Source organism: Hylobates moloch, unplaced genomic scaffold (assembly GCF_009828535.3).
Source record: "Hylobates moloch isolate HMO894 unplaced genomic scaffold, HMol_V3 SCAFFOLD_13, whole genome shotgun sequence".
Lineage (NCBI taxonomy): Eukaryota > Metazoa > Chordata > Mammalia > Primates > Hylobatidae > Hylobates > Hylobates moloch.
In genome coordinates, this window is record NW_026652288.1 from 51,851,742 (window position 1) to 51,865,322 (window position 13,581).

At 54.7% G+C, this 13,581-nt stretch overlaps 1 protein-coding gene across 1 annotated transcript; it reads left to right on the forward strand.

Moving 5' to 3' along the window:
- Positions 1-2,826: 2,826 nt before the first annotated feature.
- On the forward strand, positions 2,827-10,970 carry KRT8 (keratin 8). Its single transcript, XM_032173650.3, has 8 exons — positions 2,827-3,257; positions 5,815-6,023; positions 6,669-6,729; positions 7,204-7,299; positions 7,818-8,108; positions 8,984-9,204; positions 9,364-9,422; positions 10,543-10,970. Exons 1-8 carry the CDS (start codon positions 2,934-2,936, stop codon positions 10,731-10,733), a joined length of 1,452 nt encoding a protein of 483 aa, XP_032029541.1. The 5' UTR covers positions 2,827-2,933; the 3' UTR covers positions 10,734-10,970.
- The last annotated feature ends 2,611 nt before the right edge of the window (positions 10,971-13,581 follow it).

Sequence of the window (13,581 nt, forward strand, 5' to 3'; positions counted from 1 at the left end):
GTACCTGTGGGCCTGCCCCAGTCTGGTTCTCTCTTCCCTCACCACTTGGCCCTAGTCCCAGAGGCCTTCCCCTTCTGCCTTTAACTCTGAAGTCTCAGGCAGGGTCCGTTAGAGAGGCCAACTCTGGCCTCTTCTCCTGCATTGAGGCTGGGCTTGGGGCATCTCGGGGAGGGTTTGGCTGGGGTCTCTGGGCAATAGAGAGCTGACAAATGGGACACAAACACTTCTGGCCCTGGATGGTTCTGGGCTGCCCCAGAAAAAAAGGGCTTCCCCTAGCTGGGTAAGGTCTGGGTCAGCCCTCCAGCCTGCATACTGCAGGGTCCCTGGCAACCCCCTTTGTCCTCACCTTAAACAAGGGACACTCCTAGAACCAGGGAACCAGAAAGGTGGGGTGGAGGGGACTGAAATTTCAGGAAGGGCTTTGGGGTGCTGTTTTTTTGCTCCTTGTGCTGCCTAGATCAGGACCTGAGTGCCCCCTGCTCCCTCTAACAGCAGCGTGGGGGAGGGAAGATAGGGAGAGCACCTGTCCTCCCTTTCTAGGGCTGCCATACCCGTCTGACCAGCCCTCCCTCCCTCCTTCCGCCTTCCCTGTCCCAGGTTTGGCACTGGGCCCAGCCCTTCTCCCTTTGGTCTTCTGGAAAAAGCTTCTCAGCCCTGGTGGGTGCGGGTGTTTGTTGGGGAGGGGGTAGCATGCATTCCAATCACTCTTGGGAAAATTAGGCATTGTTTAAAGGAGCTGGGAGAAGGCCTGATGTAAACAGGTGCTAACTGAATTTCCCTTGCTCCATTCAGCATAGCAGGAGGCAGGGCCTGGGGAGGGGAGGAGAAGGAGCCACTCACTGTGCCCGCTCTGGGGATCTGTGCATTTTTCTGGAAGGGACTTCAATGTGTGGTGTGTGTCTGTGTGTGTGTATGCACGCGTGCACTGTGAAGAGAGCTTGTCTGTGTGTCTGCCTTTTTAGGTTTATGTCTGTCCTCCAAGGAGGGGGCTTCTGGGTCTCTCTGTCCTTCTGGGTCTCTCTGTCCTTCTGGGTAGGGGTCCTATGTGCCTGTCTTTCTGTGAGCCTGGGTGTCTCTCCTAGAGAAGGATGGGGAAGAAACTGTACATCTGTCCTCCCAGTAGGTGGTCACCCCCTTCCCTGGGTCAGGGCTGTGTCACCTGTCCCTCTCCTCAAGGGGATCTGGCTGATATCTGTTGGTCCTCCCAGTTCAGTTTCATCCAGTCCCCACATCACACCCTGCAGTATCTTCCAGAGAACCCAGCCCCAGCCATCAGGTAATTGCAGGTGGAATCTCTGCCTTGGGGACCTAAACCTCCTGCCTTCCACCCACAGCATGCCCCGCCTGGCCCCACCCAGGCCTGGGGTGCCTTGCTCAGCTCCCCAATCTCCAACCTCCCACAGGTGCATGCTACGTCCCAACCTGCCCTCTTGACTCACTTTGATAATTGGAGACAGGTGCAGGGACTCTTCCTCTATTTCCTCTGGCCTATTGGGAGCCTGGGAAAAGCAGGAGGGTCCAGGTAGCACCACCAGTGCCATGCCACTCTACTGTACCCCCTGCTGTCCTGTCTCACTTCCCATGATTCACTCACCGGGAGCAATGGGAGTGACTCCTGCAAAGAGCAAGAACTATGAAGTCCCTGACATAGCTCCCATCTCCTCTCGCACCCCCACCCCTGCGTTCTCTGCCTTCTAGCCCTGTTCGTCATTCTCTAGGCCCTTCAGTGAGGCCTACAGTGTTCACCTGGCCCAGGGGATCCTAGGATCTTGGAAGGAGAGGAAGCCCCTGGGTTATGTTCAGGAAAAGTGCTGTGTTGGAGCTCTCTTTTTCTTTGAGATGGAATCTCGCTGTGTCGCCCAGGCTGGAGTGCAGTGGCACGATCTCAGCTCACTGCAACCTCTGCCTCCCGGGTTCAGGTGATTCTCCTGCCTCAGCCTCCTGAGTAGCTGGGATTACACCACGCTCAGCTAATTTTTGTATTTTTAGTAGAGATGGGGTTTCACCATGTTGGTCAGGCTTGTCTTGAACTCCTGACCTCCTGATCCGCCCACCTCAGCCTCCCAAAATGCTGGGATTATGGGCATGAGCCACCATGCCTGGCCTTGGATCTCTTTTTATCTTGCACCTTCAGACGTAGAGGGACGACAGCCACTGTGTGTGTGTGTGTGTGTGTGTGTGTGTGTGTGTGTGTGTGATGTTCATTCATTCATTCATTCATTCATTCCACAAATATCTACCCAGACCCTCTTGGCACTGTACCAGGTGCTAGGGGTGGAACAATAACCTGGAGAGATGAGGCAAATGGTTGATTTCAGATTCAAGGCTTTGGACTCCAGCTGTTCTGTCATCCAGCCCAGGCAGGCCCTCATAATCGCTTCAATCAGGGAGAACACAGGAGAGTTTCTTTGGGGTGTCAGCAGCTCAGAGGAGACCCAAATGCTAGGAGACCCCTTTTTCCCATGCTTCCCAGTCCTCCAGTTTATTTCCCCCAGGAGGGAGGGAGACAAGACCCAGGAGTCAGGGTTGTAGTGGCTGGGCAGCCCAGGCAAGTCTGCTTGTTACAGGCGCTTGTGCCAAGACAGGATTTCTTCCAGTTTCATATTCACTGAATTGCCTTTTCCTGGGTTTCTGGGGGTGGTGCTGGAGTGGGCTCCAGGGTTGGAACGGGCCCTTGGGTGGCGGCAGCTCTCTGCTGCCCCCACCTGAGTCCTGCCCGGAGGTGGCAGGTGACGGGTTAGGCCCAGCCCCCTCTGGGCCTAGCCACTCAGGTATGAGGCCTTTCCCCCCCATCCCTCGGGGCTGGGCTCTCTTTTATAAAAGGCCATTCCTGAGAGCTCTCCTCACCAAGAAGCAGCTTCTCCGCTCCTTCTAGGATCTCCGCCTGGTTCGGCCCGCCTGCCTCCACTCCTGCCTCCACCCCTGCCTCCACCATGTCCATCAGGGTGACCCAGAAGTCCTACAAGGTGTCCACCTCTGGCCCCCGGGCCTTCAGCAGCCGCTCCTACACGAGTGGGCCCGGTGCCCGCATCAGCTCCTCCAGCTTCTCCCGAGTGGGCAGCAGCAGCTTTCGGGGTGGCCTGGGCGGCGGCTATGGTGGGGCCAGCGGCATGGGAGGCATCACCGCAGTCACGGTCAACCAGAGCCTGCTGAGCCCCCTTGTCCTGGAGGTGGACCCCAACATCCAGGCCGTGCGCACCCAGGAGAAGGAGCAGATCAAGACCCTCAACAACAAGTTTGCCTCCTTCATAGACAAGGTGAGGGTCCCCCCTGCGTGGCTGACTGTGCCCGCAGCCCCTTTCTCCTGGTAGTCCCGGTCCCTATGCACATCTCCAGCCCCCAACTGGCGTCCTGCTGGGCCTCACCCGCCCTGGCGACACTTTCCCTTCCAACCTCCGACTCACCCCTCCCGTGCACCTTGGTTTGGGCTGGGTGAGGGTGGGGAGAGGGTCTGGACGGCCGGGATGAATCCTGGGGCTTCCTCCTTCCCTTTTAAACTGGAGGGTCTTGGAAGAGAGAGACAACTTAAGGGTACAGCCTAGTTCCCACCACCCCTCTCTACAAATCCCGTTCTTCCCCAGGTCATTCTGTCCCCAAATTATAAAAAATAATAGCGGTTATTGTTCTCACCCCAGCCCGAGTTCTGACCGTCTTTTAAGCTATCACCCTGCGGCAGTCCCAGCTGTTCGGGGACTACCCTCCTCCAGGTTCGCCTCTTTCCCGGCACTACCCCAAGGGCTCCCCAGTGGTGCCTTGTGATTTTTTTTCTTTCTTTTTTTTTTTTTTTTCATAGGGGTTTGGTGTGATTCTAGCATTCAGGAAGTGGGTGTCTCGGTTCAAACGAGCAAATATTGATTGAGGCCTTTGGCGCCCGGAGGCCCGAGTGCGGGGGTCACAGAATGAGTCATACCCCGGCCCCTGCGCCGGCAGCGTGGGCGGGGCCGAGGGCGGGGTGAGGGGCTGCGGGCAGCCGTCTCGGGACGCGCTCCTCCACCTGGCGGAGCTCGGCGTCGGGGGTGGGGTGGGGTGGGGTGGAGGAGGCGCCAGGGCCTGGCCTCCGAAAGCCCATCCAGGATTCAAAGTCTGTGGGCGTGGGATGCCCCGCCCGGGGCTTAGGTCCTGTTAAGTTTATGGCTTCAGATAACGCGGTCGCCCACCAACGCCCCTCGCCCATTCAGCCCGTGTCCCTTTCTCGCGTCCCGTGCCTGCTCCGCCCCAGCGGCCTGGCTCCACGTTCACACAGCAGGAGCCAGACCGGGTTTTGCAACCCTGGGACTCCGATGCCTGAGGGGCCCCGGGCCCCTGGCGGCCCCAAGGATTGGGCCCTTCACGCTGACTGGCTCCTGGAAGGCATTGTGGGAACGGGAGGAGGGAAATCCTGGGGCAGAGTGAGCCGGGAGGAACCGGAGCCCCAGGAACCCTATGGTCGGGGGCCCTTGGCGCTCCAAGCGCCTGGACTTGACTTGTTGGCTGCGTTTTGCTAGCCCTAGGGTCCTTATAGAGAGCAGCTAAGCAAAGGCTTTGGAATCTGAATTCTTGGTTGGCACTGCTCTGCCGGTTCCTGGTTATGGACTCCCTTGCCAAGTCTTATTTTCTCATCTATAAAGTGAATATGAGAGCCCCTAAATCCAAGAGTTTTTGCCTATTCAAATTTACATATGTAAAGAGTTCAGCAGTGCTTGGCCCACATTCCATTAGGGTAAGATGTTATAATCACTTTTTTTTTTTTTTTAAATAATTTTGGGACAGAATGACCTGGGGAAGAAAGCGATTTGCAGAGAGTGGTGGAGGGAACTAGCCTGTACCCTTAAAAGATTTCTGTCTTCCAAGAAGACCCTCCAGTTTAGAAGGAGTTACAAGTTTTTTTGTTTGTTTAAGACAGAGTCTCACTCTGTCGCCCAGGCTGGAGTGCAGTGGCGTGATCTCAGCTCACTGCAACCTCCGCTTCCTGGGTTCAGGCGATTCTCCTGCCTCAGCCTCTGGAGTAGCTGGGACTACAGGTGCATGCCACCACGCCCGGTTAATTTTTGTATTATTAGTAGGGACAGGGTTTCAATATATTGGCCGGGCTGGTCTCGAACTCTTAACTTCAAGAAATCCGCCTGCCTTGGCCACCCAAAGTGCTGGGATTACAAGCGTGAGCCTCCGTGTCCGGCCTCTTTTTCAATCTTAACATCTTCAGAAAAGTTGGCTATTTTTGGCAGGCGCGGTGGCTTACGCCTATAATCCCAGCACTTTTGGAGGCCAAGGCGGGCCAATCGCAAGGTGAAGAGTTGAAGACCATCCTGCCTAAGACAGTGAAACCCTGTCTCTACTAAAAATACAAAAAATTTAGTCGGGTGTGGTGGCAGGTGCCTGTAGCCCCAGCTACTCGGGAGGCTGAGGCAGGGGCAGGAGAATGGCGTGAACCCGGGAGGCGGAGCTTGCAGTGAGCTGAGATCTCGCCACTGCACTCCAGCCTGGGCGACAGAGCGAGACTCCCAAAGAAAGCTTGGCTATTTTTATTGATCTGTAATATACAATCTATGTAAATGAAATTAGGCCTATTGGTTTGCAAATGCAGCTTTAACATAACTCCCTTACCTGTCTCCTTCCCCCACCCAATGCTGGAGGGGCATTGCTCCCCACCTCACCATCATGCCATACTTTCTCCCCCTGGTCATAGGTGATCCTTCCAGAACAGCTAACCAGGTGCCTGGGGTCTGGAGACCTTACTGCTTGGGGAGTGAATTAAGAGAAAAGACTGCTTGCTTCCCTCCAGACTTTGAACCCTGGCCTGATGTAGACCTTTTTGCTCTCTCCTCCTTCGTATAGGTACGGTTCCTGGAGCAGCAGAACAAGATGCTGGAGACCAAGTGGAGCCTCCTGCAGCAGCAGAAGACGGCTCGGAGCAACATGGACAACATGTTTGAGAGCTACATCAACAACCTTAGGCGGCAGCTGGAGACTCTGGGCCAGGAGAAGCTGAAGCTGGAGGCGGAGCTTGGCAACATGCAGGGGCTGGTGGAGGACTTCAAGAACAAGTGAGCAACTCCCACCCTCCACCCAACTGAAGTCACCGTGCTCTCCTCCACCCCTTGGGACCTTGGGACTAAGTCCCCATGGCCCTCTGTTGTGGGCAGTGCAGTCCTATCTAATTAGGGTGACCACACGATGAGGTTTGCTCGGAACAGTCTGTGTTTATGCCCAGGGTCCTAGCACAATCGTTGTTAGTACCCACCCCCTTTCAATCTCAACTGTCTGGATTTGGAGAACAAATTATGTGTCAATGTTTATGTGGTAAACCTGAGATGGGAGAGATAGGCAGCCTACGGGCCTCACTTTTGTACTTAACATTCTGGCCCCTCTTTAGTCTTGACCCTTGACCTCTAGCAAACTCTAGAAAGTTCTGTTTGAGGTCTCATGTCAGGCCCTGGTGTTAACACTCTCAAGGTGTCCAATCCGATGTGTATTCATGGATTCGGAGAGAGATTTCCTGCTTCCCACGGGCTGAGGGAGGGGTGAGAGTGGGAGAGGGTAGCTGGGGAAGGCAGAAGGACCAGCCTTCTCATATCCTGCATCTCCGTGAACTGAATTTTCCTGATTTTCACAACGCCCCCATCTCCCAAAAGACCAAGGGCAACCTCCCTTTTGCCTTCATCCTCTAATTCTAAGTCTTTTCCTCACAGGTATGAGGATGAGATCAATAAGCGTACAGAGATGGAGAATGAATTTGTCCTCATCAAGAAGGTGAGGGAGTCTCCCTTCTCCTATCTGGACACTGGAGGCTGGGGCTCAGAGACTCAGACCAAGAGGCTTTCTGGGTTGTGTCCCTAAATATTCCTAAGTAGTGGGACAAACTCATTTATGTCAACATTTGGGTGCACAGAAAGGTAGACAAGGATGGAGTGGTAGGTGCATTTGGACAGAACTCTTGACATCGATGTTGGGACATGGTTCGGAAAACAGAGCAGTAGAACTGGAGATCTGGCTCTAGAAGGCTCCCTAGAGAAGGAGGTGGAAGAGGGTGTGTTGCAGGAAGCAGAGGTGAAGGTGTGTGGGCTGAGAATGCACATGTGATGGGCAGAGGCTGGGCTGGAAGATCAAACCACAAAGTGGGCACTAGAAAGTCCTGTGACCAGGCCATTGGGTGGACCTTGGGAGCCCCTTGGTTGGGGTAGGGTGTGGAAACCCAGCTCAGGCTCCCCTCTCCTCATCCCCCAGGATGTGGATGAAGCTTACATGAACAAGGTAGAGCTGGAGTCTCGCCTGGAAGGGCTGACTGACGAGATCAACTTCCTCAGGCAGCTGTATGAAGAGGTATGTTCTTGGTCGCAGGAGAGTGAGGGTCCCCCAGCCTTGTCAGCGCCTCCACCCTGAGACTCAACCAGAGGCTCCTCCCAGCCCCCAGCACACTAATAAGACAAAGGCCCACTGCTGACTAATTACAGCCACCAATATTTGCTCAGCTAGTATTGGGTCTATACGTTCTGTCCCCCGCATGAGGGATGAGTCATTACCCCATTTCACAGAGGAGAAAGTGGGCTCAGAGAAGTGAAATAACATATCCAAGGTCATCATAGGGTGTGGTGATTCAGCAGCAACTCTGTCCCCAAAGCCCTTGTTCCTAATCTTTGAGCTGCATTGGATCCCTCTGTGCACCTAGTATTGGTGCACCTAGTTCCTTTTTCGGGAACTTTGCCCTCTCCCTAACCCTGACTCCCACCTGCTCCTCTCCTCTGCTGCCCCTGTCTTATCCCCTAAGAAAGGCTGTTGTGGAAAAGGGGGCTCCCTGTGTGCTGAGACAGGGCCTCACCACTTGCCCTCTTCCCCCACAGGAGATCCGGGAGCTGCAGTCCCAGATCTCGGACACATCTGTGGTGCTGTCCATGGACAACAGCCGCTCCCTGGACATGGACAGCATCATTGCGGAGGTCAAGGCACAGTACGAGGATATTGCCAACCGCAGCCGGGCTGAGGCTGAGAGCATGTACCAGATCAAGTATGAGGAGCTGCAGAGCCTGGCTGGGAAGCACGGGGATGACCTGCGGCGCACAAAGACTGAGATCTCCGAGATGAACCGGAACATCAGCCGGCTCCAGGCTGAGATTGAGGGCCTCAAAGGCCAGGTATGGGCCGGGCTGGGGGTGGGAGGGGATCCTTGGACACATCCTGGTGAGAGGAGATAATGTAGGAAAAGTGAGAGTTCTGGGAGTCGGGGAAGGAATCCTAGACCAGGGTTCAGGAGTTGGAGGGGTAGCCACAGTTCAGCTTCCTAGTCTGTTTCTGACAAGCTAAGGGATGCAGGGAAGGTCCCTTGGGCCAGGACAGAGGTGAAAGGGGGCTGGGGCAGGTATGTTGGGGCTCGTGATACATGCTCCCAAGCCTGCTTTAATCAGTCATATGCATCAGGGTAAGGTTGAGCTCTGCTGCTTTAAGGAAAGTCTAGAACCCAGGGATCTAGTCCAGTTAGGGTGGGGGGACCTTACAGTGTTGCAGGTGAGAAGGGTGTGGAGGGGAAGCACCTGGAAGCTGCTCATGTCTCTCTGATCTGCTTCCTTTGTCTCATTTATTTATTTATTTATTTTTGAGACGGAGTCTCGCTCTGTTGCCCAGGCTGGAGTGCAGTGGCACGATCTCGGCTCACTGCAAGCTCCGCCTCCCGGGTTCACGCCATTCTCCTGCCTCAGCCTTCGGAGTAGCAGGGACTACAGGCGCCCGCCACCAGGCCGGCTAATTTTTTTTGTATTTTTACTAGAGACGGAGTTTCACCGTGTTAGCCAGGATGGTCTCGATATCCTGACCTCATGATCTGCCCGTCTCGGCCTCCCAGCGTGCTGGGATTACAGGCATGAGCCACCGTGCCTGGCCCTTAGTCTCATTTAATTTGAGCTGGGGGGAGTCAGCCTAGGTGGTGGTGGGGAGGACCCTAAGGGGGGGTGGGAGCAGGGGAGAAGAGAAGGCATACCCAGCCTGACCTACTTACCTGTCCCCTACCCCACAGAGGGCTTCCCTGGAGGCTGCCATTGCAGATGCCGAGCAGCGTGGAGAGCTGGCCATTAAGGATGCCAATGCCAAGTTGTCCGAGCTGGAGGCCGCCCTGCAGCGGGCCAAGCAGGACATGGCGCGGCAGCTGCGTGAGTACCAGGAGCTGATGAACGTCAAGCTGGCCCTGGACATCGAGATCGCCACCTACAGGAAGCTGCTGGAGGGCGAGGAGAGCAGGTGGGTGTGGGGACCTCTGACCGGACCCGCTTCCCTATCCCTGGGACCTGGGGTGGGGATGGTGGGAGCCCCCTGAAGCCCCTTGGGACTTGGGGTCCTGTTGTTCTGGGCCAAGAAGGGCTAGGAATTGGTCCTGACACCCCATTTGTCTGGGTATAGGCTGGAGTCTGGGATGCAGAACATGAGTATTCATACGAAGACCACCAGCGGCTATGCAGGTGGGTGTCCAGGGCCCTGGGATGAGGGTGGGAGGCAGGGCCCAGGGAGGCCTCAGCTCCAGGGAGGGGGCTGTGCTCAGTCGCTCACAATGACCTCAGCCTGAGCACTCATGTTCTTGGGAGAATCCTAGGGTGCGGAGGCACATACTCAGGACCCCAGTAATAGAGTTACTATTAGAAAGCACCCAAATAAACCATAGCTGTGTGCTAGGCACTGTGCTAAGTATACTACAGGCTTTATGTGATTTATTTTATTTATTAATTTAATTTAATTTTTTTGAGACGAAGTCTCGCTCTGTCACCCAAGCTGGAGTGCAGTGGCATGATCTCAGCTCACTGTAACCTCCATCTCCTGGGCTCAAGAGATTCTCCTTCCTCAGGCCTCTCAAGTAGCTGAGACTACAGGTGCATACCACCATGCCCAGCTAATTTTTGTATTTTTAGTAGAGACGGGGTTTCACCATGTTGGGCAGGCTGGTCTCGAACTCCTGACCTTGTGATCGGTGCTGGGATTACAGGCATGAGACACTGGGCCTCGCTGTAATTTATTTTATTTTATTTTTTTGAGACGGAGTCTCGCTCTGTCGCCCAGGCTGGAGTGCAGTGGCGCAATCTCGGCTCACTGCAAGCTCCGCCTCCCGGGTTCACGCCATTCTCCTGCCTCAGCCTCTCCGAGTAGCTGGGACTACAGGCGCCCGCCACCACGCCTGGCTAATTTTTTGTATTTTTAGTAGAGACGGGGTTTCACTGTGGTCTCGATCTCCTGACCTCGTGATCCACCCGCCTCGGCCTCCCAAAGTGCTGGGATTACAAGCGTGAGCCACCGCGCCCGGCTGTAATTTATTTTTTATATGACACCTGTAAACGTCTTCAGTTGAGGAAGCTGAGGTCCAGTTAAATGTCCAAGGTCACACAGCTATATATATGGCAACTGTTTCCCACCCTGCTCCTGGTTTTCCCTTACAGTTCTGGAGTAGTGGACCATGCAATCACTGATCAGGCAGAGCTGGGCTAACCTCCCATCCCTGGGGCTGTGTTGGGAGTGAGCAGGGAGGAGGGGCATGGGGCCTGCCGTGGGGTGGGCTTCTGTACTCATGTGGCTACCTCTGTCCCTCACCAGGTGGTCTGAGCTCGGCCTATGGGGGCCTCACAAGCCCCGGCCTCAGCTATGGCCTGGGCTCCAGCTTTGGCTCTGGCGCGGGCTCCAGCTCCTTCAGCCGCACCAGCTCCTCCAGGGCTGTGGTTGTGAAGAAGATTGAGACACGTGATGGGAAGCTGGTGTCCGAGTCCTCCGACGTCCTGCCCAAGTGAACAGCTGCGGCAGCCCCTCCCAGCCTACCCCTCCTGCGCTGCCCCAGAGCCTGGGAGGGAGGCCGCTATGCAGGGTAGCACTGGGAGCAGGAGACCCACCTGAGGCTCAGCGCTAGCTCTCAGCCCACCTGGGGAGTTTACTACCTGGGGACCTCCCTTGCCCATGCCTCCAGCTACAAAACAATTCAATTGCTTTTTTTTTTTGGTCCAAAATAAAACCTCAGCTAGCTCTGCCAACTGTCCTTGCTGTGTGTGCATCTGATGTCCACCCGGGTGGTAGGGAGGTGGTCAGGAGGCCTCTTCCTGGGACTGAGAAACTGGGAGGGGTCCAGGAAGCAGGGGGTGCACAGTGGGAAAGTCTGACCCCCTCAGCTCCTTTGTTGAAACCTGGTTGAAACCTTGCTTGTTGCCATAGATGTCTACACCTGTATAATAGTCATTGACCTGTGCACAGTGCTTTCTGGTTTACAGTGTGCTTTCAAATACCAAGGTTCATTTGATCTGTGCAGCAAGGCCCAAGAGGCAGGCAGAGCAAGTTTTTAAGGGCATTATCAGCAGAGAGCTTAGTGTGCTTCCCATACACCTTGGCATCAGGACTATCTGCATATAAGGAAAGCCAGGCTCAGAGAAGCTAAGTAGTTGGCTCATCTAGAAACTAGCAGATTTGGCATTGGCACCCAGAGCTGTCCAGCTCTCAGGCTTGTACTCCTCCTTGGCCAGGCACATGGCCTTTCCTTGTGGCCAGACATGTTTTTTTATCACCTTCAATCTTTGCAGTCAGGGACTAAGGCATCCTGGCTTTTCCATCCCTTCAGAGGTTCAGAGTCTATTCTCAGCCATTGGGTGTGTCATACCCACAATTTCTAGAAGCTAAGATTGTATGGGACTTGGCCCTTCCCCACTCCACTCAGTCACAGCCACCACCCCCTTCCTATCCTTTTTACAAGCTGTGTGTGTGATATAAAGGGTGTGTGTGCATTCTGTGTTTGCATGTGGAGGGTGTACTGTGTGTGTATGGGTGTGCACAGTGTGTGAAGGGGTTTGCCTGACTCTTGAGACAACCTCCAAGGTTCAGGGCGGGAGGGGTTAGGACACAGCTGGGTGGGGCAGTGCATCCCCACAGTCCTGCTCCACTGCCACCAGCACAGAGTTCCAGGCAGCCACCCTGTCCATTCAGCATTGGGCTAAGTGCACAAGCCCTTAGCACGACTGAGATGGGGGCATTTCCAGACTTTCCGAAACACCAATGGAGATTAGACAGAGACAGGCAGAGGGTACTGTGAGTGGGGACAGGCTGGTGCAGGAAGCTCCTGTCAGGCTCTGCTGTGGGGTCTCTCTCCAGGGCTCCTGTCTCTGGGTCCTCAGCTTCCCAGCTCCTGGGCTCCCCTCTGAGGGCCCCATCTCTGCACCTCCCTAGCTACCACACAGCGCCTCCCTAGCTACCCACATCGATGGAGCTGGGCTTCCAGACTGAGCCCAGGAACCCTCCACCGCCAACCCCTCCCACCCAGCCCCAGGCCCAGGCCCAGGGATTTGCACACTGTCACCTTAGAGGATCTCACTCTTTGGTAGTACACATTAACAGCACCATTATCCAGAGCAGGGGCTCTATTTTGGCAGTGGCCCACAGTAAGAAATTCATTTTATCACCACCTGCAAATATATATATATATATATATACACACACACATATATAACTAAAACAAAAATTTCGTGAAACAATATCAACCTTCTGCCTTCTGCTCACATGTAGCCTGGCCCTCAGCAAGAATCAGGTGAGTGGTGTTAGAGCCCAGCGCAGTCACAGCACCCAGTGAGAAGGATCGCTTACCATGGGTGCCCTAAGTCAATATTTTCAATTGTGCCCCACCCAATCCTCCCTGAAGCCAGTCACCTGTCTTATCTGGCCCTGTTCCCAGAAGCAGGCATGCTGGGGGCAGCCAGGGGCCCCACCAGATAGTCTCCTGGGAGTTTCCACGCCCTGGGTGTTTGCTCAGGGAAAGGCAGGATGGCTCCAGGGAGAATTCCCTTTCCCTCCCTGCTTGCTCCTTCCAGGTTCTGGTGCATCTACCATGGGATCAAGGTCACCCAGCATTAAGGGGACACCATCCCTCCCATTTATCTTTCAGAAACTACACAGACAGAAGAGCTGGAAATCCAACGGTCATTTAGATGAGGAAACTCAGGAAGGACAGGAGCTGACATTTCTTAAATATCCACTTCACCTGCTTGTGCGTCATCTCATTTCAACTCCCCAACGATCCTGTGAGGCAGGGCTTAAAACCCCATTCAGGGAGGTAGAATCAGTCTAAGCTTGTGTAAGTGGTGTGTCCTGACTCTTTTTTTTTTTGAGATGGAGTCTCGCTCTGTCGCCCAGGCTGGAGTGCAGTGGCATGATGTCGGCTCACTGCAAGCTCCGCCTCCCGGGTTCAGGCCATTCTCCTGCCTCAGCCTCCCGAGTAGCTGGGACTAGGCGCCGGCTAACACGCCCAGCTAATTTTTTGTATTTTTAGTAGAGGCGGGGTTTCACCGTGTTAGCCAGGATGGTCTCGATCTCCTGACCTCGTGATTCGCCCGCCTCGGCCTCCCAAAGTGCTGGGATTACAGGCTTGAGCCACCGCGCCCGGCCTGACTCTTGACAATACTAGATTTTGTTTTCTTTTTTCTTTTTCTCTCTCTCTCTTTCCTTCCTTCTTTCTTTCTTTCCTTCCTTCCTTCCTTCCTTCCTTCCTTCCTTCCTTCCTTCCTTCCTTCCTTCCTTCCTTCCTCTCTCTCTCTCTCTCTCTCTCTTCTTTCTTTCTTTTGACAGAGTCTTGCTCTGTTGCCCAGGCTGGAGTGCAGTGGTGGA

Excerpts from the sequence above, each read along its gene's own strand:
- KRT8 (XM_032173650.3), top strand. The coding sequence starts at position 2,934 with ATGTCCATCAGGGTGACCCAGAAGTCCTACAAGGTGTCCACCTCTGGC. Across the intron at positions 6,730-7,203 it reads AATTTGTCCTCATCAAGAAG|GATGTGGATGAAGCTTACAT; the intron begins GTGAGGGAGTCT and ends CTCATCCCCCAG. Across the intron at positions 8,109-8,983 it reads TTGAGGGCCTCAAAGGCCAG|AGGGCTTCCCTGGAGGCTGC; the intron begins GTATGGGCCGGG and ends CCTACCCCACAG.